The sequence below is a fragment of the Malurus melanocephalus genome, unplaced genomic scaffold, assembly GCF_030028575.1.
Source record: "Malurus melanocephalus ecotype Western Australia unplaced genomic scaffold, MMel_1.1 scaffold_32, whole genome shotgun sequence".
NCBI classification, from domain to species: domain Eukaryota; kingdom Metazoa; phylum Chordata; class Aves; order Passeriformes; family Maluridae; genus Malurus; species Malurus melanocephalus.
Window position 1 is genome coordinate 265,661 of NW_026623264.1, and position 26,072 is coordinate 291,732.

Below are 26,072 nucleotides of genomic sequence, written 5' to 3' on the forward strand. Positions count from 1 at the left end.
CACTTATGAAACACAGGGAAACGACAGGAAATTATTCATCCAGTACAGCCCAGGTGTAGTAAGGAGTGCTTCAAGTGAATCTGTGACACACAGTATAGCTAGATATTTGTTACATATTGCAAATACATAAGCTGTAATTCCAGTCTAGCTAAAACCAAAAATGCTAATTAATGTTGCAAACAAACTCCATTATTTCTGCCCAACAAAGTGGGATGGGRAAATCAATCTGCMARCATTACAAACTCATAACTCCAACAATAGACTTTTTTCTAAACATGCTTTTGAGAAGAAAACAGCCAGTCAAATTGAGTGAACAACTTGTCCATCATTTTTCCTAATGGGCTGCAAGTCACAGTCAAGGCCCCAAAACTGCTCTCTGTACATTTCTTCAAGGAAATGTATGGTGCTGGCACTGCATGGAAGCTGACATAACAATCTCTTCTGATGCAAAATGCTTGATTTTGTATCACTTGGTACCAGGTGTGCAGACAGCACATGACCAGACCATACTTTGCTATGGAATGCAAGCATTCAAATATGAAGATAATTTTAGTCATAAATATTAAATATTGCCTACTTTCAGCTCCTACCTGAAATCCTGACATGCTSACCTTAACAATTTTGCATGATGTGTAAAGCCCACTTAATTTAGAACAGGTTTAAGGTAAAAACAAAAACTAGCRGGCAAACCTTCAAGCTGTATTTCACCCCACTCTTATTCCAAAGATAAAAAACGAAGACATTAACCAGTGTCCCAGGAAGCAAAATGMTAATCTTAACTCAGAGACTTGTGATTTTAAGCAAAAGCTTCATGTTCACTTATCTAAAATTTAAAAATATTTTAATTACAGACTTCATAAAAAATTTAATTGAAAATAGGATTTTTAAAGAAGCAAATAAGACTCTTGAAATACCATAGGTATCCTACACCCCCTCTTCCAATTACAGGATGTTCCTAATAGTTCAAAAAGCCATCAACGTGTCAGAACCATTGATAAATTCTAGGCACTTCTCCAACATGGGATATCTCCAAATGTATTTGCAGTGAATTTCTGTTGCCCTAAATGCCTTTTCTTCAATTTGTTTAGTATGAAGAGGCTCACCAGTTCCAATATGAATGTCAAGCATTCCATGGATTCATAAGAGATTCTCCAAGTGCCTCAATAGCTATTACTGCTCTTGCAAAGGCAGTTAATCCATTAAAGCCTTTAATAAATGGACAGCTTTAGTCTCAGAGTACTAACTAAAACCACAGGATTTTTCAGGGCATTTCCTGGAAGACAATCCTCAGAAATAGTGAGGAAAACGCTCATGCCTCAGTCTTCATTCTCTAATGTCCTGACTTTCCATAGTGCATTGCTAGAAAATTTAAAGATGTTTCTAGACTAAAGCTTCAAACCCTTTTAACTACATGATACCTTTTTCACCTTATTAAATCCACACCATGCATCACCACTAAAACTAAACTGTCATAAAGTTACTGTTTTAAAAGCTAGACTTGGAACAGTAAAACTGATTTTATTTTGAAGAATACCAGGCCCTTCAGTGTCATCTGAAATCATACAGTAACAAAGAAGTACTCTTCTTAAAAATTATTAGTAATTGTTCCTAATGTGCAAAAAAATGTACACAAATTATATGCATATAAATCCAAGATCAGAAACCAAATCCTTCTGCTGACACTCAATACTGGCACCCATCTACAGAGGAGAATCTGTATTTGCTTACAACAATTCTATAAATGAAACTGAAAACACGCTATCTTCAATCAAAAAAACAGCCAAATAATTTGTTATCAAACATTTGTGTTTTGATTAAATAGGCTGACAAATGTCCAACCTGAACAAAAGAATAAAACACAGGATCATGAATTTATCAAAACCAGTTATCAGCTCCAGGTGAGGAGCTTTTATGAAGATGAAGGGCAGCTGAGTATGTGTACTGGATATGCAAACGTGCTGGTTTCAGCTGGTGTAGAGTTAATTTTCTTCCCAGKGGCCAGTACAGGGCTATGTTTTGGAYGGTGAGCAAYATGCAAGRGATGAAAGAAATTATGGGGYACAACCAGCAATGGTTACAAACCTGGAAGATACCAAAAGCAGAGCAACATGAGCAAGACCAGAAATATGTGAAGATTTTCCACACAAACCCTTTTGCAAGGCATTATAAAAAGCAATTACGAAGAACATGATATACTTATGTAAGGATAGGTGTTAAGAAACTGCTAAACAGGCATACAAAAGATGCATTAAAACATGGAAGTACCTTTCCAAAGTTTCTAGGTTCTTTTTACCGTACCATTATTTTCTCAGTAACAGGACTCACAAAAATATTTAAATAATTTATTTTTATTTTCATATTCATGAGAGAAACTCTTAAATTCTACTTACTTTGGATCTGGTGGTCCATCTGACAGGGGCTTCATGGAGAGTTTACACAGTGACCTGAATACAAGGAAGGCATCCTTTTGTAAAATGTGGGAAAACTTAGCACCAGGGGTAGGTCCTGAAGAATTTCCAGATTCCTAAGGAAGTTAACATATTTCAGTATTCTATTTTGCATTTAGCAGCATGTGTAGATGGAAATCCCCACCTCCGAGCAATAAGAAGTTAATATAGCATACAAATACAATTRATTCATTTTAGCTTTATGGTCTCAAGACTAAAAGAAAACATTCTGCAGTCYAGTTGAAATGAAAATAATTATTAAAAATTGCCTACTTAGTAAAAAATCAGAATTTATTAAAGAGCGTAATGAAATTACATAGTAAAGTTTAAGTAGGGTAATTTGCAGTGAATTGCTACCAGGCACTTCCAGTACATAACCAGTTTTAAAAGACCCCAAGCACTCAACATTTTTTAAGAGAACGTGAATAGTTACCTGTCGCCAGACACATTTCTATGGTACAATAAACAACCCTATTACTAAGGTCTTGTAATTCTGTATTATTGTTCCATACTAAGCAAAATATTTAATGTCAGTCTTCTATTTGTATGGCGTATGTGATTGTTACTTTTTGAACTTAAAATTATTATTCTCAAACCTAATTACTTCGTACACTCTGACAGAGGATACTCTTGGTCAGCTGACAAGTGTATACATCTGATACAAGAGATGGAATGGATTTTCACATCTATTTTGTTAATGAAAATCAAATCTCTCAGACAYGAAACTCTTGATCTGAAATCACTGCATTAAGATCATGTTATCAGTTTGAAATTTCTATTTATTGTTTGAAAAGAGCACACTAAAATTACATAGGCATGTGTATAATTGGCTATATGCTTTACTATGTATACTGAAKACTAGTTTTATAGCTTCTCAAGAGCACTTCAAAAAACAGGAAATTGAGTTCTCTAATCTTGGAACAGTGAACTCCATGGGGCATGCTAGKATAAAAAAGACATTGCATGCAAAATTTGTTCAGAAAAAAATCATATAAGTAGTGCAATAAAGCAGAATAACATGACAATACTTAAAATTCATCTCAGGAACTTATTTTGTGGAATCACTCTGCACAAGTGGCAGGCATCACTTAAAACGTAAGACTTTTTTCAGTCATTTCTAATTTATAACTCCCTGTACCTGAGTATCGTTGGAAGAGACAGATAATCTGTCATCAGGTAAAGATGGCGTATAAGCAACAGAAATTGGAGTCCCTGGAATTCCATTTGCCTGAATGTTTTCACTGTCACTGCCATCCTCTAACGATACAGTTGTGCCATCACCACCTGCAGTCCCTTCCACATCTATCAAAGAAAGATGTAAGATTATTAACAAGTGTTATATGAGATTAAAAATTAAAAAGAGCTTTTAAAACCAACATTTAAATATTAAAACAATCATAAGGAGGAGCTTAAGGCAGAATTTACATGGCATTACTGAACTATAAAAACTGCAAATACTCTAAACTCCCACTAATGAAAAAYACAATAAAAAATTTACTTAGAACTTCACATTGCCAGGGTTACCACTCTACCAAGCTTCCAAGTGCTGGTAGGGAACATCACTAACTAATCTGATAGACAATTTCCAACACACTGAAAAATACAGTGATACACTGCTACTACGCAGAGGGAACCATTTCTGAAAAGTGTTAACATAAAAATAAAATAAAAATAAAATAATAATAAAAAAAAACCAACAAGAAAAACCCACCAAGAAATTGTATTTTAAAAGAACATTAGTCTCCAATATAAAGAATGAAAATCAATGCATGAAATCCTGTCCATTTTATTGTTAAATAATGCACAGCTAAAGTCAGACAACTGAAACTCTCTCCTTGATCTAAGTCATATTTAAATGATGAGAAATTTTAGTTAAATATTTGAAACTGGTAAGATAATTCTTAAGGTCAAGAATCAAGATCACAGTTACTATTGACTAGACAGATATTAATGTAATACCTCCAACTACTATGTTCACCATTTCCTGCACAATACTTTCTACAATTTCTTGTGCCTTCTCTTCACACTCATTGATTTCACCATCATATGTTCCTCCATCAGCTTTAGAAAGATCTTTATAAAGAAAAACAAACACAAACAAGTATTAATGAGAAACTCTGAAAATAAGGTGTTTGGCTTGCACGTAATATTTCAGAATTCACTTAAAATCTCTTAATAAATGTTTGGATGCTTCAAAAACAGTTATTTGCAGAATGCAAGAATTCCAGTGTTTAACCAATAAATGGTAATTAATCTACAGGCCTATGCCAAAAACCACATCAATTTTGTACCTTCAYATACATTAAACACTGAAAACTTGATGGTTTTGAGATGCTATTCTCAAAACTTTTCACAATATTACATAGATGCAAAAAGAAATTTTTCATACAGAGACTACAACAGTGTGTAGGACTAAAGAACATTACTGATGGACAGTGGTAACAAGGACAAATTGCCATTTTGCATTAGTCAGCTATTTGAAAACTTATGTCTGACTCCAGACTTGGGAGAAAGAAAAAAGACACTCTTCAAGCCTTTCTTTTTACAGACCTCTTCCCTCCCTCCATGAAACAGAAATACACACTGATTACTTTCTGCTGCTGTGGCTTGGTCAGCTTCTGTCTGCTCATTTTCAGCACTAGAAATGTCAGATCCATTTTCTGCCTCAATATCTTCTTGAAGGTTCTTGTCCACATCATTTGTGCTGTGGTCAAGCTCTCTCTCATGGTCTTTGGACAGCTGATCAGTCTGTGTTGGAATATGTCTCAGCTGAGGTGATTCAGGCTCATGATGGCTTACTGGAGACTGCTGGAGATGGTGCTGCTGTCTGTGTCTTTCCTTTTCCATCTGTTTGGCTTCCTGAAGCTACAAAGGCATTGCAAACACACAAGAACTTCACTATCAAAATAAAACAATAAGAGATATGCATTATTTTATAAAGATGACATCTCTATTGTCTCTGCTCACACAGTGCCTTCCTAAGGCTGTAACAGTTGAAGAAAATGGATCTTTGTTTAACTCTAAATAACTTCAGTATCATGGGAWAACCACTGCAAGAGTGTTGCTTCCCAACTATGCACATAGTTCAAAGAAGGGATGACTGCACTACGTAAACCATAAGACCAGGAGTTGTCTGCCTGCCCTGTAAGGAAGTTCAGAGAGGAGATGTGACAATAAACAAGGAGCGCTTGGAAAAACATCAAGGCAGACTTTTTTTTGTGGTCCCTTGTTCTGGAATCCCCACAAGAGGAAGAATTTCTGTGACTTGCCTAGTGGATTATGACAACATGTAAAGTCAAACTAAAGCAAGATGTCCTTTGAGGTAAATACATCTATTAAATATAGTGGACCACTATGGGAAGTTTAAAACCTTTATACCACCCCCATCCCAAACCCCACATTTTCGACCCATTTCAGAGTGCAAAACACAAGAAGAAAAATATCAGATACGAGATTCTATTTTTTTTCCCAAAGTACCCAAGTAAGAAAAACCAAAAAGCTTTARTAATGATGAAACAAATCTCTCAAACTGGTTTGCTTTCAAGAGGTGGCTTCTAGAAAAAGATACCAAGATACTCACTGCTTGATTTTCCATACGTGCAAAAATGACATTCAGCATTTGTGTTAGAGTGGCCTTGGCTGTAGTTTGATTTATAAGATTTTTGCTTGCTAGGTAGATATTGTAACATGTTCTTACAGCCTGTAGCACTGTTCCTTCATGAATTTCTATGTGTTGAGATGTTACTGCAGTGAGCAAAGCCTAAATAAACAAACACACACATATATACATTTACCAATCAAAACCTTTATCAAACAAAAAGCTTGCAAATTAATGAATACCAAAACTGAAATACTTCTAAAATGTATCTAAATACATTGAACTGCAATTTAATTATGTTTTCTCATGCATTCTTTCAGCCATACAGGAAAATCATATTTACAAGTTATATTAAACTGAGTGTTTTTAATCAAGGTATCTGAAATACACGTTTCATAGCATGTAACAGCAAGAAGGTACCAATGGACTATCAGAGAGGTAGCTAATAAAGTCATCCTCAAATTTTCAAGTCACAAAGTAGGAACAAACAGACTACCTRTTAAAACCTGGAAGAGAAGCCAAAGGGTCCAAAAGCTGTTTTAGAMATAAATGTAAATGTGATGAACAATGATTGAATACGAGATTAGACAGCTATAGTAAGGAAACTGCCCTTTATAAAAGCTTTTTTCGCTAGATGCTAGAAAATTCTGTTGCCCCCCACGTAGAAATTCACTTACTTCTTCTCATTTGAGCTTCTCTTTAAAAAAAATGCACATAAAAGATCACATAACACAGAAGCAAGGAACAAATTATCTTAATGTGARGCAGAGGCAGGTTGGATTAAAGGGCAGAAAAAAAGGCAGCTGAAACCTGGACAGGGTTTGAAAACATTGTCAGATATGTGTTTTGGGGAGTCGAAGGAAAGGGGAAGTGCCTTGTTCACAAAAGTTTATATTCATCACTGTAATCCAGTAGGAGGAATCAGGGAATTCTGAGCATTAAAAACTTCRAGACTGATCATTTAATGGGACATTTAGGGTAAGTAAGAAAGAACTGGAAGCACTGGAAAGCTCCTACTTTTACAAATTTATCACAGTTAAAAACAAAAGTTATTTCAAGTGTTGAGTAATCTACTCATCAAACCACACCTCACATCTCTTACTAACATTGTCAGAACTTCTATACACACAAGGATGYTAAGAAGTAGAGAAATAGTACCCATCACTCACTCAGACCTCTTAAAGAGTAAGATCAGTCACTCTGGAAAACAAGCTGAACAAGTGGATGCAGGCATAAACAGCTATTTTTTCCAAACCACTAGTGTCTGGACCTAATACAGTACATATTTAGATTTAGTTAGTATTTCTTCGATTCAGTTACAAATGATACCACTGACACATGTACGTGCACACTTATACATCAGTTTAAGATCCACTTACAGCTTCTCACTTGGCAGACAAGGTCTCCTGCAGCCTAGCATTTGGGACTAATGAAAAGGTGCAGGGGGATCAAGTCTCCATCTCTGGTTCTAATGATGTCCTTCATAAAGATTTTCCTTTGAGTCACTTCCCATCTCCTTAAATTTGGATGATTAAGAAGCTGRTATTTTAAAATCCAATTTTAACTTCCATCTCGTTCAGTGAAGTCTTAGGAGTTTTTYCCCCAACTTTTAATAATAGAAAGCAGAGCCAGCTAGCAGAGAAAGGTGACAAGACTACAGACAGACTATGTGCTCTTTTGTTTTAATTGGCTTAACAGCTTGAATTTGCTAAGATTTTTCAGTATCCTTGTTATGAATAGTAGAGGCTGGCTCTTTTCAAACCACCTGATTAGAGGTGTGGAGGCAAAGAAATGCTTCAAACACACAGAGACATACCTCCTTAATATACTAATCCAAATTCACTGAATAACATTTCCTGTGCAGACTGAGGAATCAGTCTTTCTACAGGGCATCTTCTTGCAGATATCAAACTAGAGAWGAATTTACAGAGCTCTTGATAGCCACTTCTTTGGGTTTTCTTTCCTTCCCAGGCACTAGATACTAATCCTAATAACTAACACATCTGCAAACTGATAAGCATTTTTAGCTTTGATCTCTTGCTAATATCTTCCTTACAATTTAAAGCCATCCTCAGGCTATYAGTCATGCTAACTTGACATCTCAGTGCCATTTCTCTTCCTCCACTAGACAATCTGGTAGAAATATGAGAATGAATGCAGAATAGGAAGTATTTTACAATTACTTTCTGAACATCCTTTCCTCTTGACAGTTTCCGTTTAGGGCTCAATTTGATGACATGCCCTAAGCGACATCACCTGATTCTCTCTCATAAAAGAGTACATCATTATCACAATGGCATGACAGCTAACCCTGAGAAACCACAGACTATGATCCAAAGTGGCAGTACTGCTCCTTTAAAATGCCAGTGAACTCATATGTTAGAAACACAAACCCTTTCTTTCTCATTTTAATACTTTTCTTCATGTTACTGCTCAGCCTTACTCTGAGACCAAACAGCTACTATGTCCACCACACGAAAGAAGAAAGGGGCGACAGATGATTAGAGGACAACCACGTGAGTAACAGTCTGCAGTTAAGCAGGATTACACAAAATCTGAAACTGCTACACAACAATACATGTCCCTGAGTCGTGCAGTAACAAAAGCTCCGCCTTCCTCCCAGCYATACACTCTTACTGCTTACTTTGCAACCGGTTTGGAGCATGAAGCTACCTGTGCTATTTTAACAGCAACTCATCAATACAATAAAAAATCATAGAGAACAAAAGCACCCACAGGTGGTCCTCTGGTGTTTAGTTTTGGGGGTTTGTTTGTTTTAAAAGTGATTTCAGTAATGCATGTACTAAATACATGCTAGGATAAGGAAGGGGCAGGACAAAGTCTGGGAGAAAAGSCTGGACAGAAAAATGGCTCTCTGCGGCGGTTAGAACTGCAAACTACTCCATGGACTCGCAGCATAATGTTGCCCTTTTCTACCACATAGAAGTTTTGCTGCCCAAGGCTTTTTGCAATTGAGTTCCCACTCCTTCTGGTCACACTTAGCTCATCTGTTTTCATCCAGKATCTTCACTGTGAGCTAATGAAAAAAGRAAAGAAAARAAAGGGCCTATGTTATTTACTCCTCCCCTTTGCYGTACTTTAGGCATGAATGGAAACCTTTGTAAAAGGTTAACACCACCTCRTTCTCCTCCAGGTGCTTCCATAAAAGCTATCTTTGTCACAAACCRGCAAAAATACCAACAGCCAACAAGCTTTCCTTGCCCTGAAACAACTGGCTACCATCCTGATTGTGGGTTTGCTTCCTCATGCTTTCTCTCCAATTCTTCACACCTATTGTTCTSTGTTTAAGAAAGTCCCCACCGTTTTGTGCTGCCACCTACTTATCATAAACAAAACTTACTCGTTTTTATAAAYAACCATTAGATGGCTTTGGGAAAGGAGAAAAATCTTCAGAATAATTTCCTGAGTTACAGATGATCATATMTTTGTGTGACACCCACAGTATTTTYTCTTTGAGYCTGAAGCATGTTTGCCAAGTGTATTTTCTATTATTTAAAACAAATGCATTAGAACAGTGCAGGAATATCATGCGTTGTGAGGCAAAACAAATGTAATTTTAAAAGCAAACTAAATTAACAATAATTTTCTACTATAAACATCCCACATCCATAACTCCAAACTTYTGATTCCTCTCACACTGAATATTCTGTAAGAACAGCACACTTACAACAAAGTAATGTGACTAAAACCAGGAGAACAATTTTCAACTCAGGGTCGGTTTTTTTCTTCCTCTCAGCCAACACTGATCATCTTATCTTTGGAAGATTTATGACACAGTACAGCTGTCATCTGATCAGCACGGGCTTACTTTGTCTTAATTTCATAATTCAGTTGCCTGGAAACTCTCAAGAACTTGGAACAGCACATAAAAGAAGGCAGCCCTAACTCCTCTCTCTTGCATTAATGAACTGCTGGAACCACAAAATTCTACTTCCTTTGAGAGGGTCTATAGTGTTATTTTCAATTTTTTTTTTTTAGTTAGCTTGAAGTTCAAACATTTACTTATCACACAATAACGTGTTAGTATGGACTGACTTTTGAAAAAAAACAGGAAACTGAACTCCTTAAACCACAAAACAAATACATCAAATAACCTTCATAAATAAATCACTTTTGAATTTAAGTGACACTACAAGTCACTAATTAACACTCAAATTTTCAGACTACCCATATAAAGCACATGCAATTCCTCTCTGCCAAACATTACTAAGTTAAGCTGTCAAAGTACCTAGATAAGAGCAAATACTTTTCATACAGTAAACCAAGGAAATCACTCATGTTTACACAAGTGTAAACAGCTGACATTATGTCCCATCCTTTCTCCTTACACCTATTCCTTCTTTACAGATTTAAAAAGAAAGTACAAGTTTAGTCATAATTTTAATTCTTCAGGCTCCAAAAGGCCAGAAGAAATGTAAACAGAACTTCAACTAAGACTTCTACAACTGTCAGTCCAAGTCTGCACTCACACACCACAAATGCCACAGGAGCCATAGGAAAGCAAGCCTGGAGGYAGAAACATTCAATTAAGGGACGTTATTTCACACACAATTTGAATAAACCACTTTTAATTGCATCAGCAGTCTAATTACTTGCGTTTTTTCTGTTACAACAAACCCCACCACAACTGTTACACAGGGAAGTTACATGGCTTCACATTAGAATTGCACCAAATTGAACTAAACTACAAGAGAAAGGAAGGAAAACGCCAGWTTCCCAGTCATCACAAAGTCAGTAGATGAAGGACAAATTATAGAACATTATACAGGCAATACAGAGAAAAGAACATGCAAGCAAAAACAGGAGCAGGAAAGTTAAACTGGCCTCCACCAAAACTACCGCAGGATGTGTTAAAGCTTAGATAACCAAAAAAGACAACTTCTRCTCCTCAGTGTCAGCAAGATTATTTCCTTGGTAGTCAGCAGAAAGGTATTTGCAGAATGTCTAAGTGGCTCTGGTTGTTGGGAACCAGAGGCTAAAGATGRCTCCACCCCTGGAAAACCACCTAGTAACTCAGGAGCAGCACTGCATATAAACTCTTACCCTACGATGGCTCCCTTACTTCAGAGGGCAGAACACTATACAAGGGCCACCCATTCTGCATGCAGAACCAAGACAACCCACCGGAGAAGGTGTCCAAGTGATCAAAGTTCTCAGCTTTCATTGCAGTGTTGGTGAAGCAGCTGCCCTGTGGGAGTGCTGCTTATGTTGTGGGTAACAGCCTGGAAACACCAGCATAAAAAAGCAGGAGATCCAGGTCCCCTGCCTTCTGTCTCCCTGATGGAATTATGTTGTCTGAATAATTTTAATAATTACCAGGACCACAGAAGACTCTAAGAAGATATAGGATCCAGCCTTCAAATCATGCTGAAGWACCAGTGTCCACAATCATCTCAGAACTGAAGAGTTACAAAGCCTAAGAGAATATGACTGACTTAGCAGTTTCATTATTCCTCCAAAGTCAAAAGTTCTGATGTTTGCCAAGGTTATTTAAAATTTTCAAGCTTTTTATAGTATTCAGTGYATTGGACAAAGATGGAGTCAAATCAAAACAGTGCTCTACACTTTTACAGTCGTTCTACCATGGCAATTAACTAAATCTAAACAGTAAAAAAAACAAGGCACTAAATAAGTGTATACACTGAACGTATTTTACAACTGAAGAATTGACTTTCTCAACTGTTCTCTTGGAGAGGAGTATCAGCTCTTCAAAAAGTCCCTTCAAGAGGGAAGGAATGGAATAAGAAAGCATTCAGAGAGAGGGTATTACAGGGAGACAGAGTTGTAATAGTTTCAACCACTGAAAATTAAAACAATAAAAACTTCCCTTTGCAGGATGAAAAAYACCTTAAACACTTGGGCAAAACAAAACAACAAATCTAGAGAACGGCAGCATAAACCAACATTTATAACAACTCTTTGCTGGAGAAGTGGAATGCAAAAATGAACAGGGAAAGTTTAACCTACAAAAAAGGAAGAGAAGAACAAACTACATTCTTTGCACTGAAACAAATAAATAGAATCTGCAAGAAATGCCAGTGCTTCAGGATATTTATACACAAGATTATGAGGTAACAAACACTCCATATCCCTTAACTAATTTCAATTGTATTCTTCACTCCTGCCCATCATTGCAGGCATTCAAAGACCTGTTASAGGAGCAGGGTACAGCATTTCCACTAGGCAACTAAATTCTAGTACTTGGCATAGTAATTTCCCGCAATAAATACCCATAATTAATGGCTGCAATCAGAAAACAGGTTCCCAGAAATATTTGTACAAACTCCACATGCAACATTTATATAAGCTGTGGAAAAAAACCCTGGACCTCCTTCAAGCAAAAGTGTGTGACACAGCAGCACCATGGCAATGTCCAACTGCCAGGTCTAATTGCATTTCATCAACCAATACCAAAACAGATTTTAAAATTTGCTGCTTAATTACCATTTCCCCCACTGGGAGTGCAGGATTGTTTGACAGTAATTCCTCACAATCAGAGGCTYCACAGGTCTGCTGTGAATGAAATTTCACCCAGTGGTCTATGTACAAGACTTGAGGCCACAACCAAGGTGGTAGGAGAAATTAGGGAAAGAGCACAGGAGAGAGATTTTCCATCTCCAAGAAACAGGACCAAGAAAATATTATAAAACTACCATGACRTTTACAAATAAGCACTTCTGCTTTTGAACTCTGAGATCATGAATGTSTTCCTGCTGCCACCACCATAAATACAGGAAGGATTAAACATGGTACCTTWATTATTTGTAGCTGAACCCCTTCGTCTGTTTGAGGGCCTTGAAAACAGCCACATATTGTCTCGATAATTCTATCAATTAGTTTTTTTCCTGGAGCTGTACTGTCTGGAGCATTGCCTGTCAAGTGCCCATATGCTATAAGTTTCTGGAAAGAAGAAAAAAAAMCATGTAAATAAGAGCTTAAAAAAATTGAGCCAGCTTTTTGTTATAATAAATACATTCATTTGACAGTTCTAACTTGCACAGAATAATTAAAACAGTACATTTTACCCCATTTCTCATAAAACATTAAGGATTTTTTTACATATCCTTATGATTTATTCCATTTTCACTCAGCAACTGCAATACAAAGTGTGCCAGCAAGTTTAGCATTAAAGGTTTTGTTCATCAGTTAACAATGTTTTAAAACAAACAGGATTCTAAAAACTAGCATCACACATCTTCATATGTAGTAGACATACAAATGTTTTTTGTACCAGGTAAACCAGCTGAAAATGCTTTCTATTTAAGCTACAAGCTAGTGTTCTGTTTTTAAGTGTTCTAGTATCCTTTTCTTTCCCTAGGTCTTCAATATTAGAAGTGGAATTTATTACAAAATCCACTTCTGAACACTTTAGGCACAAGAGTATTTGTAAATSCCCACTCTACACAGAGTAGAAACACGGTATGAGAGCAGGCCAGGCACACGTGCCTGTGACTGTAAACTGAGTTCAGTTAGGCTGCTCTAGAGGAGTGAATGGCTAAACACAATGCTGCAGAATTTCTTCCAAAAACATTACAGGAGCTTCAGAGTTTTGAGAGACGAGACATCTCAAACTGAAAATATTTTACTGCAGTTMAAAATAGCATAAAATGAATTTGCTAATGCTATACCTGCTGCGTCAGTTCAACACATATTTWAAAACATGAAAATAGGTAGTTGTACGTAATAACCCAAACATGTAACTGTGGTATATACACGAAGAAACCCATACACACACTACATAATAAATAAGGCATACATTCACCTTTTGTGAGAAACATTCTATTTGGTTCTGTGTACAATCAAGTAAAATAATTAAAACTCCACTATATTATTTATTACATACAACTGTGCTCTCCCTCCAAAGCAAAAGGATTTTACATTTGATAGTTAAAAAGTTCATCTTCATACAAACCTGTAAACAATCTAGTGATGTACTGACAATCCTGGGGCACTTGGACTGGCATGCCAATTCAAATGGAAGGAAGTATTTGTCCGCTTCAATGAAGCTTGTCTTTGATTTCACAGGTGGAAGAGTGCTGGAACCAGACTTTGCTTCTCCATGAGGGGGACTAAACAGAATGATTGTATTAGAATACTGTAAAGTGATCACACAAATAGTTCTTACCACCACAATGTTTATGAATTATATAAAATATCAAGAAAATCAACTTCAGGATAGACTAACTTCTAAGAAGTTAAAAACAGCAATATGTGAAGTATTCTTAACATCTTTTATACTTCATGGCTCCTTTGTGGACCAGTCACACTGACCCATTTGCACATTAAGGGGATATTCAGCTGTCCCTGATGGTTTGGAATCATAAAGCCGTGTTTCCTCTCAAATACGAAAGGACTCCCCCTCCTAGACTGGCAAAAGCAACAAACTAACAAAACGAAACACGCTGAATCGTTGTCTTAATCTCTGCTTCAGGTAACACCACTTTAAGAGAGTTCAATGGTTACCAAAGTACCTCACTTGGGCAAATTATCAGAAATGACTAACTGTACAAAAGCAAGAAGTTGTTGAAGTTTTATTGATAACAGAACCTTTGGAAAGGTCATGCTCATTAATACTCTGGAAAAAGGTTAATTAAGAATGGGCCATTTTTTACTAATTTGAGTGCATCAATGCAATTTGACTTGGGTCAAAGAAGTTCAGATCTTTCATTTCACAAAATAACKCATCACCTTACATAAAGCATTACTAACCTTTTTTTGTACACACATAGATATCTTTAAATGAAAGGTAAACTACACTGCCTWACACAGACTTGATAAGCAGTATTAAAGAAACTCATATTCTGTAGTAAAGCCTTACAGAATTCCTGCAATAATTCAAATAGACCTTTATAGAACAACTGCATTCAAATAAAGGTCCTATGCATGTTGCTAGTTAAATCAGATGCTTCAAGGAATGTATTCAATTTCATGTTCCTGAAGCAGAAAAATGAACTGCTAAGAGTTTGTTATAAATCTAAAGCATGCTTGCAGTCCCATGCATTATGGAGYGGGCCTTAAACTAATCAATACAAATTAGTTTCAGATTTTCAAGGAGCAGGCTGGATTGTCCTTGAGKTGATATCTGGTATCACATTCAACTAGATCAGGTTGCTTTAAAAGTGCACCCAAATTCTAAGTCTGAAGAGTGAATAATTAGTATTAAGATGTTACTTTTTACTGAATAAATCTGTTTAGAAGGTTGAGGAATTTATCCCAACATATTTTTTTCCTGAAGAAAAGAAGAGGTTTGTTTTTTCTGTTGGACGCACAACTTTATTTATTGCCCTATATCGTTTTGCTGGAAGCAGAGCTCATTTGAACAATACCCTAATCAGGTAAGTTGTAGAGGAAGTAAATGCTTCTTTCATGTTCTTAAACCTCTCTGATATTCCTGTAAAAGCTTTACTCTGAGAAATGGAAGGGCAGTTATCTGTTGCTTATGTCCTATGACAAGACTGTTCCTCACCTAGTGATTATGTCCATTGAAACCATTAAAACTAAGTTAAAAAGAGCATTCTGGAAATAAATCCAAAACTGTTCARCACAATGAACAGGCCACAATGAGATTTTTGCAAATTAAGAACCCATGCCACAACAAACTACTGCATAAGCCTGGAGCATCTCTTAATTCTCTTAATTGAAAGCTATTTTAAAATGGGTAARGTATTAAATATGGAAGGTGATGCACATTTGTCCCTGGAGAAGCAATTCAGTGTCAGAGACTAAAATAGTTCATGCCTCAAACATTGATACAAAGTTAGTATGACTGCCATRTGGTCTTGTTTGCACCTTAATTCAGGCAGAGGTAGYTCTAAGAACCTTTAATAATCAGATYMTGGCAGTAAGCTCATCACACTGGTGACAACATYAAGGAAAGGGCATAGTGGGGAAGGGAGAAGAGAAACTCAAAAGGATTTTTCTTCTTAATGTCCGTGAATTGCTTCTAAACCCAGAAACTATCCCCAAAACTTTCTGYCACCAAGGCATCTACCTAGCATGGGAATTATGAAATATGCTGATATTTATGTATTAGACATAGAGAAAGGCTAAGGTATGCATCAAACAATGGATYTGGGAAATTATTTTGGCAGCATTTGCTGTGTAATGGTTACATAAATCAGCTTGTTCTTTTCTATTCCCTTCCCCTCCACCCCACTACCAAATACCCGTTCTGCTAAAAAAACAAACAGTAAAACAAAAGCTCTTTTCCATGCAGAGTTTCTGGAAGGAGAAAATTATCTATTCTTCAGAGCATTCCAGGTTAATTGAGATTAGCTGCCTTGAACAGGGACTGGAAAATGTAAAGAATCATCATTAGAGATCCCTTATTAAGGCCTTTGAATCTCAATTACAGAAGAACCTGAAAATAATTTAATAGACTAAGAATTTTCTCTGTTCTAGGGCCTAGAAAAACAGCATTTTCRACTGCACCTAAAATATTTGACACTACAGTAAGAACAGAGAAGTCCATTCACAATTTCCAAGTCCAGCAAAGCCTTCAGAGCAGAAAAAGGCTGCTATCAAAACAAAGAAATCATTGAAGAAATCAGAATCTATTTAGAAAATGCATATAGGAAGATGACACATACACATTCTACCCYCCAAAAAATGAAAACTTCAGACATTAATAGGGCAGAAATTCTGCCCCTGAAGTTCAGAAATGGTTGAACCATATTTATACAAATCATTTTATTTCTGTGTTCTCACTAGTTTTAGCATGGTAGTCAACTACAACAGGGCCAGATATTACCTTCCCCTATTCAGTGCCCAGAACACATAYMWCTCACKGAATATTTAACATAAAGCACWTTTTCTTATCATGCTTCACAATGTRGACTTCTGCTTTATTTACACTACTCTAAGAAGAGCCTATTACAAATTCACATTATTACTTTCTGTCTGAGACAATCTTGTGGTACTTGATGCAAAAATTTCTAAACACTACACAAATATTAAATTTATTTTTACAATTTTACTRTGAGCACATGGTATTGACTTTATTTTGCTGATGGAAAATGAAGCACAGTCTCGTCAGATAAACCCACTAAGTTTTACATGCCCAATTCAGTAAGYTGCAAGACTCATTTTTTCAGCGTATTTGATATTAAGTTTTCCTTTATGTCTTCTGAAACAAAAGTTCCCACTGACTTTATTGCAGCTAGAAGTGATTCTGTTTTTCAGACCAACATTGTAGATTTCTGTTCAAATATCCAGGAGATGAAGCAGAAATCATTAGCATCCAACTCTGAAGCTGTGGTTTAAAACGATTTACCAAAACTGAAATCCTGTTACAGGGCAGAACAGAGATCCCCAATCAGCGCCCATCTGTCTAAGAACACTTTCACCCTCAGTTTTACCCACTGATCCAATTCTTTCAATAGGCATGAACAGTCTTCACCGCACAGCCCTGACTCAGAGTTAGCAATGCACAGTGGATAAGAAAGACAATACTGGGGAATGTGTAATGAAATACCAGTAATAGATTCCACAGCTTAGCAATAAAAGTTYGTTAAGAGCAGAAGACTGCTGAATGTCAGTTTTTGGGTTTACCTTCACTTGTGAAGTACCTTCACAAATCTACACCTATTCCCTAACAAGGTYCTTTACCTGTTACATTACTTTTCTCAGCTCATTCCTACTTCTTCACCCCAATCTGCTCCCCTTGAAGACTCACTTCAAGTCTTTTATCAGCGTTCTTTCCCCTTCTCAGAATCCACTTCAAGGCTCTTCCAACACATTGAAAGAAATGTCTGTGCCACCCACAAACACCTTTTCCAACTTTGATCCCYATCTCCTGTGCTCCCTGGCCAGACRGTACCACCCTGCTCCTTCTAAGCTACTCTCCGCTGCTTCTCCCATGCCCTGTGTCCTGCACCAATCCAGACAGTCACATAAAGCACCACTATCTGTATGTTTCCACATACCACCAAACCACCAAAAATATGTTGAAAATGCTTTTCAGAGAGCCCATACTCCCCATGCAGAATAATTTTAAGATSTTAAAAGTACTATCACTTAATATGATGAACTACCACATACCTTTGCTTTTCTGTTTCAGCCTTTATTTCCTCTGTAAAATGAAACAAAGGCATAGTTATAGAAATGGTATCATAAGCACRAATATAAAATYAACAGAAAACTACTGGAAAGCAAAYATTTAGGCARACTATTTAGGCAAATATTTGAAACTGGATTAGAAAACAGAAAATACATATTTACAGTTTTGTGAGTACCTCTACTCGTCACCTGCATTGATTGCAAACTACATCATTATTACTTTGCAAATCTATAATCAAAACTGCATGCTTGAATTTGCACCCAGTCATGCCCCCTAAACATCACATCCTCGGAACACTTCTGCAAAGACATTGGCCAGCTCTTTTCACAGCTGACATATGSAGAAATAATAAGGAAAACACAAATATTATTAGAACTATTAATTTAWCCATAAATGATATAAAGTATATACTGCTTGATAAACACAGGTTATACAGAAACACAACCAAACAAGTTCTACCATTGCTAGTTCTTATGTGAAATCTTAATGACCAACTATCATCCCTGGTTTTAAAAAGTATTAAATACAACAGTAATGACTAAGTGAGAAGAAAAAAAAGTCTGTAGTGCCTCTATTCCATACTATTTTAAAGTCTRTTATAACAGAAGGATGAATAGTTGAATGCCTTTGACAAACATTTTAAACCATTTTTTAACAATACATTTTCAAACTAATTTTCTATTACTTGAACTAATTTTAGGAAACATTTTGATTCAAGAGTAGTCTTGTCTATTCTCTACTCATTTTGCATGCTTAAATCATAGGGAATTTCATAAAGCATTTCCAATGCTGAAGCTATACATACATGAACTGTATAGGATGAAGAATTAACATATATATATGTGTGTGTGCATGTTTTGTTTAAAAATCCTCTCAGGAAATCTATTCCAGTATCAAGTCCTGCTCAAACATGMAAAACCATAATCAACTAAACCAAACACTTTACTTTGATTTTTGTATATAAGCTTTAAACTAGTGGCATGGACCGATTCTGACAAAAAACCYCACCAACTTAATATCAATAACTAAACACCCATGCAGCAAAAGCACACTTTGTCTGCACTGTTACCATTTCACACAGTCATACTAACTCACTTACCTACCGCATGCTCGCAAGCTGTATATTTTAATCACAAATTACTAGTAGCAAATGTTTCCTAATTGACTTTCCCAACATCAAGAAAACTGAACATATGGAATGCCCATCAATTTAAAATCTACATCTTATTTCTGGTAAGAGCAATGTTCATATTTACTTCCAGTAAGCCCCAGAGGTTAGCAGGTCAATGGTTCATTCCAAAAACAGATACTCCCGAAGTTGTTCCTTCTGGGCTATCTGGGCTATCCAGGACTAGACAAAATATGAAAATAATTCTGTATTCCAGACACCAAGCATACCTCAATAGGTAACAAAAATAACACTARGACTCACAGTTGGCAATGTTGCAGTAAAGTATACCTTCCTCCCAGGTTATGACATTCAATCCTTTTACTTACTTGAAGACAAAGTCCTGATCAATAAGAAGAAGAAACTTCCTCCCTTCCATCATCTTCATACTTTCCATTATTTTACCTCCCACCCTAGCATTCACACCTAGGAACTCTGCTCCTGAGACACTCTGAAGTCTGTGCAACAAACAACATTATCAACTAAGAGATAAAACTGAATGACTTCCAAGTTTAAAAACTGAGCAGAGGTAAGAAGCTTCTGGAACTGTCAATCTAATTAAATGTTACTACCATTTCAAGCAGCATTGCCTGAGTCTATTAATGTGAAACTACTGATTTTATAACCTTTGATAAATTTAAAAAAACACTCTTACAGTCGCCAATGTCAAYTATTTTTAGAAGACTAAAATATTTTTAATGGCAGAGAAGCACATGGTATGATACTATTAGTATGAATGAGGCAAAACAGTAGACTTGAACATACTTTTACCCTTGAGAATAGAGAAAATCTAATTTATTTCACTGTCTGATTGCTCTCTCTGCTCTCCGCGCCAGAATACAAGTTAATCACAGTACAATTTCACGGTCATGTATCAACCACATCGAGTAGGAAGCACACAAAAATTCAAGAAGCATTATCAGCAGAAAACCAGATTATAATAAGGGTAACTAACAATTCTCATGCTAGATAAATATTCTGTTAAACACAGATGAACCAGAACACTGACTGATGCMTTCTTTTAAATGGGAAAAAGTAATCCCTGCAGAACTAAAAATCAGCTAGAAAAAAAAAAGATGAAGTCAGGCTTGAAAACACAGGCTACTTCTTATCGTGCTCTCCCTCTCTCCAAACACACAATCAAAACTTCAAAAGAGAGGATCTACTCCTTCTGGGAAGGAAGAAGTAAAGAGGATGTAAGATGCTGAAATGGGATGAAAACTGTAGGGAAGGAAAACAGCTACCTCTGTGTTATCTGTGATGTAAACACAGAATTACTATAAAAACCAGCTCAGATTATTTTATGGCACTGAAATGATTATGTGTCCTAAAATGCAACTGATATTATTTAGAAGTGCAGCAGAATGACAAAATAAACCCCTTTTGAATCTCCCATTCACACACAGCTCCAGAAGTCCTCTTTATAGAGCTCTATCAGAGAATTAATGGAAATACACRAAACTTTTGCACACAGAAACTAGAGTTGATCAAAAAGATACATCATTTTGCAATGGTATGCAACAACCATTTCACCGAGCAGGTAAAATGAGTCATGTACATGAGTTTCAACATAATTTTCCATTTCATCTACACTTCCACAGACCATCAYAATTTCAAAGAAATCTCTAAAAATGTCTAAGACCTTTGTTGTTGGTTTTGGGTGGGTTAGAGCTAATTTTCTTCACAGTAGGTTGTATGGYGCTGTGTTTTGGTTTTGTGCTAAAAACACTGTTAATAATTCAGGAATGTTTTAGTTATTGCTGAGCAGTGCTTAYAGAGAGTCCTTTTCTAGTYTCTCAYTCCACCCCACCAGTCAGCAGGTTGGGGATACCCATGGAGGTGGGACAGGACACAGCCTCAAAGCTGACCCCAACAGGCCAAAGGGATATTCCACTTCATATGGTTTCATGCTCAGGAATAAAAAATTGGGGCATGGGGCAGGGCTGTGTGTGTGCAGTCTGCCTGTTGCGGCTTGGGGACTGCCTGACAAGTGGTGGTGAGCTACTGCCTTTTTTTTTTTGCACCACACATGTTTTTTGGATTTGATTTTCTTTGTTGTCATTTCTCCTTCTTTTCTTTTTCTCTTTTTTATTAACCTGTCTATCTCAACCCAAAGTTTTTGCAATTCTACCGTTCCACCTAGTACTCTTTGATTACAAGCCAGCGAGAAGCTGTGTAGGGCTTAGTTGCTGGCCAGAGATAAACCACCAGAACAGGCATCCATAATTTCATTCTCATCCTTCCAGCTTTAATTTACTACTTTAACATGTCATTTGAATGCTTTATCTTCCTTGGACATTCATAGCTTTTAGTATTAAAAAGTCAAGCTAGTTTTCAGTTTTCTCTGTCTTCCTTTAACACCTTATAACCAGCTATCTCATTTGCAACTATAAAATCAACAAATCTCTATGTAATGACAGTGAGTAACACCAAACAGCAATGTCAAAATGGCCAAGTAGGTCAAGCACGTGCTGTGGGCAATACTGGATAATAACACTGAACAAACTACAATTTAAGACTAATTCAGTGTTTACCCGGTTATATCCAATTCAAAGTATGATTTAAACCTTAACTACATTGGAGAGCATCTCTAATAACCTAATTTTCAAATTAGTATCTTTAGGTATTATTTCCTTCTAGTTACCTAAATATGCTGTCATACTAAATGAAGTATAAATACTCTAGAGTTAAACTTTGGCAGAAGCTTGAATAAACTACTACATTTAGGAATGCTACACAGAGCTAAATTCTATGATATCAACAYCAAGATGTGCGTCAGATTACAGCAGAAAGAATTCCTATGGAACTTGCCATTGGGAAAAATGCAAACTTACTTATAGTAAAGTAGAAAAATACAAGTTCATTACAAAATATGAAGCTAGGTAAAGCTCACATACCTAAAAGTATTTAATACAGCTCTCATTCTGTTTTTCGATTCTTGCATCAGAATGGTATTCAAACACAAGTACATATTACATTCCCATATTACTGTATTCTAAACAACTAATGTAACCTCCCAGAGAAGCACATGCATAAGCCTCAACTCCACAAGAATCTGCATTATCTAAAACGTAATATTCCCAGTAAGCATCAAAATAAAAGTTCATAAAATATATAATGAATTCAAGRCAGTAAGCAGTGGCTTTAGCATCCTGGTTAATCAGAAGGTAGAACCATCSAAAGCAGCACAGTCTGCAATACTTTAAGGAAACAAGTCAATGTTTGGACTTCACATGACTTATACCCTAGAAGACTACTGTGACAAGGAAGCAATTTGCATTCAATTCTTTCAAGTCAAAGCAAATGGATAAGATCCAAKGAACAAGCAGTGAAGATGAATTTAAATTATACTGCTATCTACATTAAAAAWTAAAAATGGTGAAATCCTATTTAATATACTATTAAAACCTTGCTTGAATTGACTTTGCTTGCATTTTTCCAAGTATTCTAGTGACTGTTTCCAGTATCATACAAAATATTGTAACAACTAAACAATTCAAAAAATCCAAATTTTCCCTCATTAACAATACTGACAATGTCATTCTCCATGTCAAGCTATACAGAAACTGTGTAATACAAAACTAGTATTTATTTGAAGATAACTTTAATTAGGTACATTCCCAATTATGCAATATTTACACATACGGCAACACTTTAATTTAAAAAAAAAATACCAAATTTGAACTTAGAGTAGTCAAGCCATATAAATTTGACAGGAACAAAGAAACCCAATTTCTCCCTCATGAGATCAAATTCTGARCAGATCACGCGGAGTACGTTCTTCCCCAAACCAAATTATTAGATTGTATTTCTTGGTAAATGTCTGAAACTTCTGGGTATCTGTTGCTTCAAGCAGTGTCAAAAAGTCTCTTGYCAATTCAGCTGAAGTAAGGAAATACTGACACCCAAAAGCCACTATCAGACTTCAGAAAAAATCTAAAGTAATTATCACTAATGAGTCCAAATAATGGAACTGGAGAAACAGCTGCTTTTAACTTTAGTGCCACTGCATTAAAAAAATCATGATCCAGAGATGCCTTCTGTGGGCAATTTCTGCTAAGTCAGTATATTTAAGAAAAAGCAGTAATACATGCTGCAAATTTAGCACTTGGTTTACCCAAACATTGTCCCTAACATCTAAACTGCTTACAGATCTTCCACAAAGCTGAAGATTTGCCAAGAGAGAATCTACAGAACGCACACACATTTTCTTCATGCTTCCAGCTGATCACTCTTCTCGCTCCCACAGAGCCTTTGCCTCACTGCCTCTGAACTGTGAACTACACCAGTTTCAGAATGTTTCCTTGTGCTGAGGTGGCATGGWGAACTGTCAAACTCAGATTACAGTGCTTTCCTATTTCTTTTTTACCTGTAGCAGTTAAATTGCCTAAGTTAGTGGTGTAATTAACTTCAGCAACATGACAATGCATCTATCTGCAATGTCAATCAGTATCCGTGTACACAATAGCCAACAGACAAAAACAGAAAGTTTTATATAAAGCCTCAATGGTATCTCAAACCAGCACAGAATAATAAAACAATTTAGTACAACACTGCTGTTCCCCAAGAGTATCAAATCAAGTTGACCTGCCTAAAACTGGTAACACTGTATGCAAATTCATTACAGGAAGATAGTACTGAAATGATCAGTATTTTGGGTAGCCTGCAGAACAAAGCACTCACTTATGGAAGCTGAAATTTCCAAAGCACTCACAATTTCACTTATGGAAGCTGAAATTATTTCTTAAAAGGAATTCCCAAGACACCTACAACAGCATTGTGTCTTCCTCTAAATCCTATAAATAGCTTTTGCTGTCATACCTTCCGGGATGCACAGAGATCTYCCTTCCCTCAAATCCTATTCAACACTGTCTAGAAGATGGGCAGAGCCTATTTGCGGGACTCCAAGAGGCGGCTGATGGCAGCACTAGGCCTTTTGGGGTGCAGTTTTTGTTCTAATTCAGAAAGCTAACTGAAAGAAAAATGGGATTGGAAGAAATACAGATGCAAGTGCAAGCACAATAGAGCATCAAAGTGTGAATYTCACCTGTGTACATTCTTCCCATTGTAAAATATCATGAATGTTTATTCAACTCTCAAAATTCCCAAGCCCAGACTTCAGCACAGGCCTTTGGTTACAGTTTATTCACACATCTGTACAACTGCTGGTTCTTGCTGGGAGTTCTAGCTGGGGTTAATTAACTTACATGATACCTAGTTTCCTCTCTCTGTAAAATTATAGCTCACACAGCTATGGCACAGGGACAGAAAAGGGCAAAGTTCTGTGCAGATTTCAGAAAAACACTGCTGTGGTCTTCAATTAGCATTTACATAATAGGAAATAATTCTTGTACAGACAAACAAAACAGCCTCAGGAGTAAATTTGAACACTTCCACTTGCTTTCCATTCCAACATATTATACTATTTCAACTTCATATTTACAGATATGGAAGGAGTAACCATGTAAGCAGATTAATCAACAGTATTTAAAAAGCAGCAYTCCAAACAAACAGGAGTTTTTGAGTCTGGTAACTCTTGATGAAGTTCCAGGTAAATCCTCCTTGTTGTGCTCTACAAAATCCCGAAACCCTCTCATCATGAGAAATGTGACGTCATATCTCATTATCTTTGAAAAACATGGAGTAGAAACCTTTGAAGCATGCAGAGAAATATTTACATGTACATACACAYGTAGCAAAATCTCAAAAGCATTTAATACAGACTTTGGTAAGATGCTTTTACTTTAGATGACACTAATTCCTCTGAAGAATGCTAATACAGGAAGGGAATATTATCTGTTGTTACTTCCTATGCCATATTCGTGGCAAATCCTGTCGAACTGTTTCCCTACTCATACCTGTATTTCAAAAGTCATTATGTTTCATGGCCCTTATTGTTTCTTTTAATCTTTGAAGCAATCTTCTCCTTTATTCTCAGTTTTCTTTTCAGCCCTTTTTAGACTCTCATACAGAAATACAACTTCTCCCCAGCCCTGCTCACAGTACGCCATTCAGGAATATACAACTGTGGTGTACATTTAGAAGCCTGGATGCACAACTTGTCTTGATTCAGTGAAACTTACTACCTGCTCCTTCAGTTTATTAGATACGACATTTTCAAATACAGAATCACTGGCCTATCCACACAAAAGCAGACACTACTCTAATGACCTCATTCTGCTTAAAATTAATTCAGAATAATTCAGTCCGGTGGGGTTTTAWAACGGGATTTTCTGTAATAATCCTACTTGCTAAACCACGTTAAGACTCCTGTCAATTTGCTTCACTGACTACTTGAGGAGYGGTGGCACACATAGTCCACACATTACTAAGGGTAACTGTACTGTAGTCACTTTAGTAACATTTATTTTCTAACRTGTCTGAAAAGCTCATAATCTACAGCCATTAACCCCTTTATTTCCTCTCATTTGAGGGAAGCAGAGGGGATGGGTTCCCGTCCTTTATTAAATCTACAGTACACTCCCAGCCATATCCAAACTTGTGTCTTTTCTTAGATCAATACCAGAGAATGGAAATAAATTTTCATTTATATCTTTAAACAGATTTACAAGAGGAGAGCCATGTGTATTTATTTTAATCAAGTAGGGCATACCTTTAAAATACCTTGTTCCAATCATTTGGCATCTCCTCTCACTACTCCTGTATGATAGTTTCATGCTCAGAACTGGTGGCACAAGTTGCTGAGAAGATGCACTAACATAAAAGCAGGTCGGTTGCTTACCAAATTCATAGTAACCTAGCCAGACTATAAAAAGGATC

General features: G+C 36.4%; 1 protein-coding gene across 3 annotated transcripts in view; it reads right to left on the reverse strand.

The window, feature by feature from the left end:
- Positions 1-26,072, reverse strand: part of ARFGEF1 (ADP ribosylation factor guanine nucleotide exchange factor 1) — an 85,730-nt gene that overhangs the window by 41,006 nt on the left and 18,652 nt on the right. For 2 of the 3 annotated variants that reach the window (XM_057363906.1, XM_057363908.1), the window contains exons 2-9: positions 18,106-18,136; positions 13,979-14,135; positions 12,820-12,966; positions 6,028-6,207; positions 5,039-5,312; positions 4,407-4,520; positions 3,586-3,749; positions 2,391-2,524 (exon numbers count right to left, since the gene is read on the reverse strand). In XM_057363906.1, coding sequence (XP_057219889.1) covers positions 2,391-2,524; positions 3,586-3,749; positions 4,407-4,520; positions 5,039-5,312; positions 6,028-6,207; positions 12,820-12,966; positions 13,979-14,135; positions 18,106-18,136 — 1,201 coding nt within the window. The remainder of the gene's footprint in view (positions 1-2,390; positions 2,525-3,585; positions 3,750-4,406; positions 4,521-5,038; positions 5,313-6,027; positions 6,208-12,819; positions 12,967-13,978; positions 14,136-18,105; positions 18,137-26,072) is intronic. The other variant, XM_057363909.1, reaches the window with a different exon arrangement.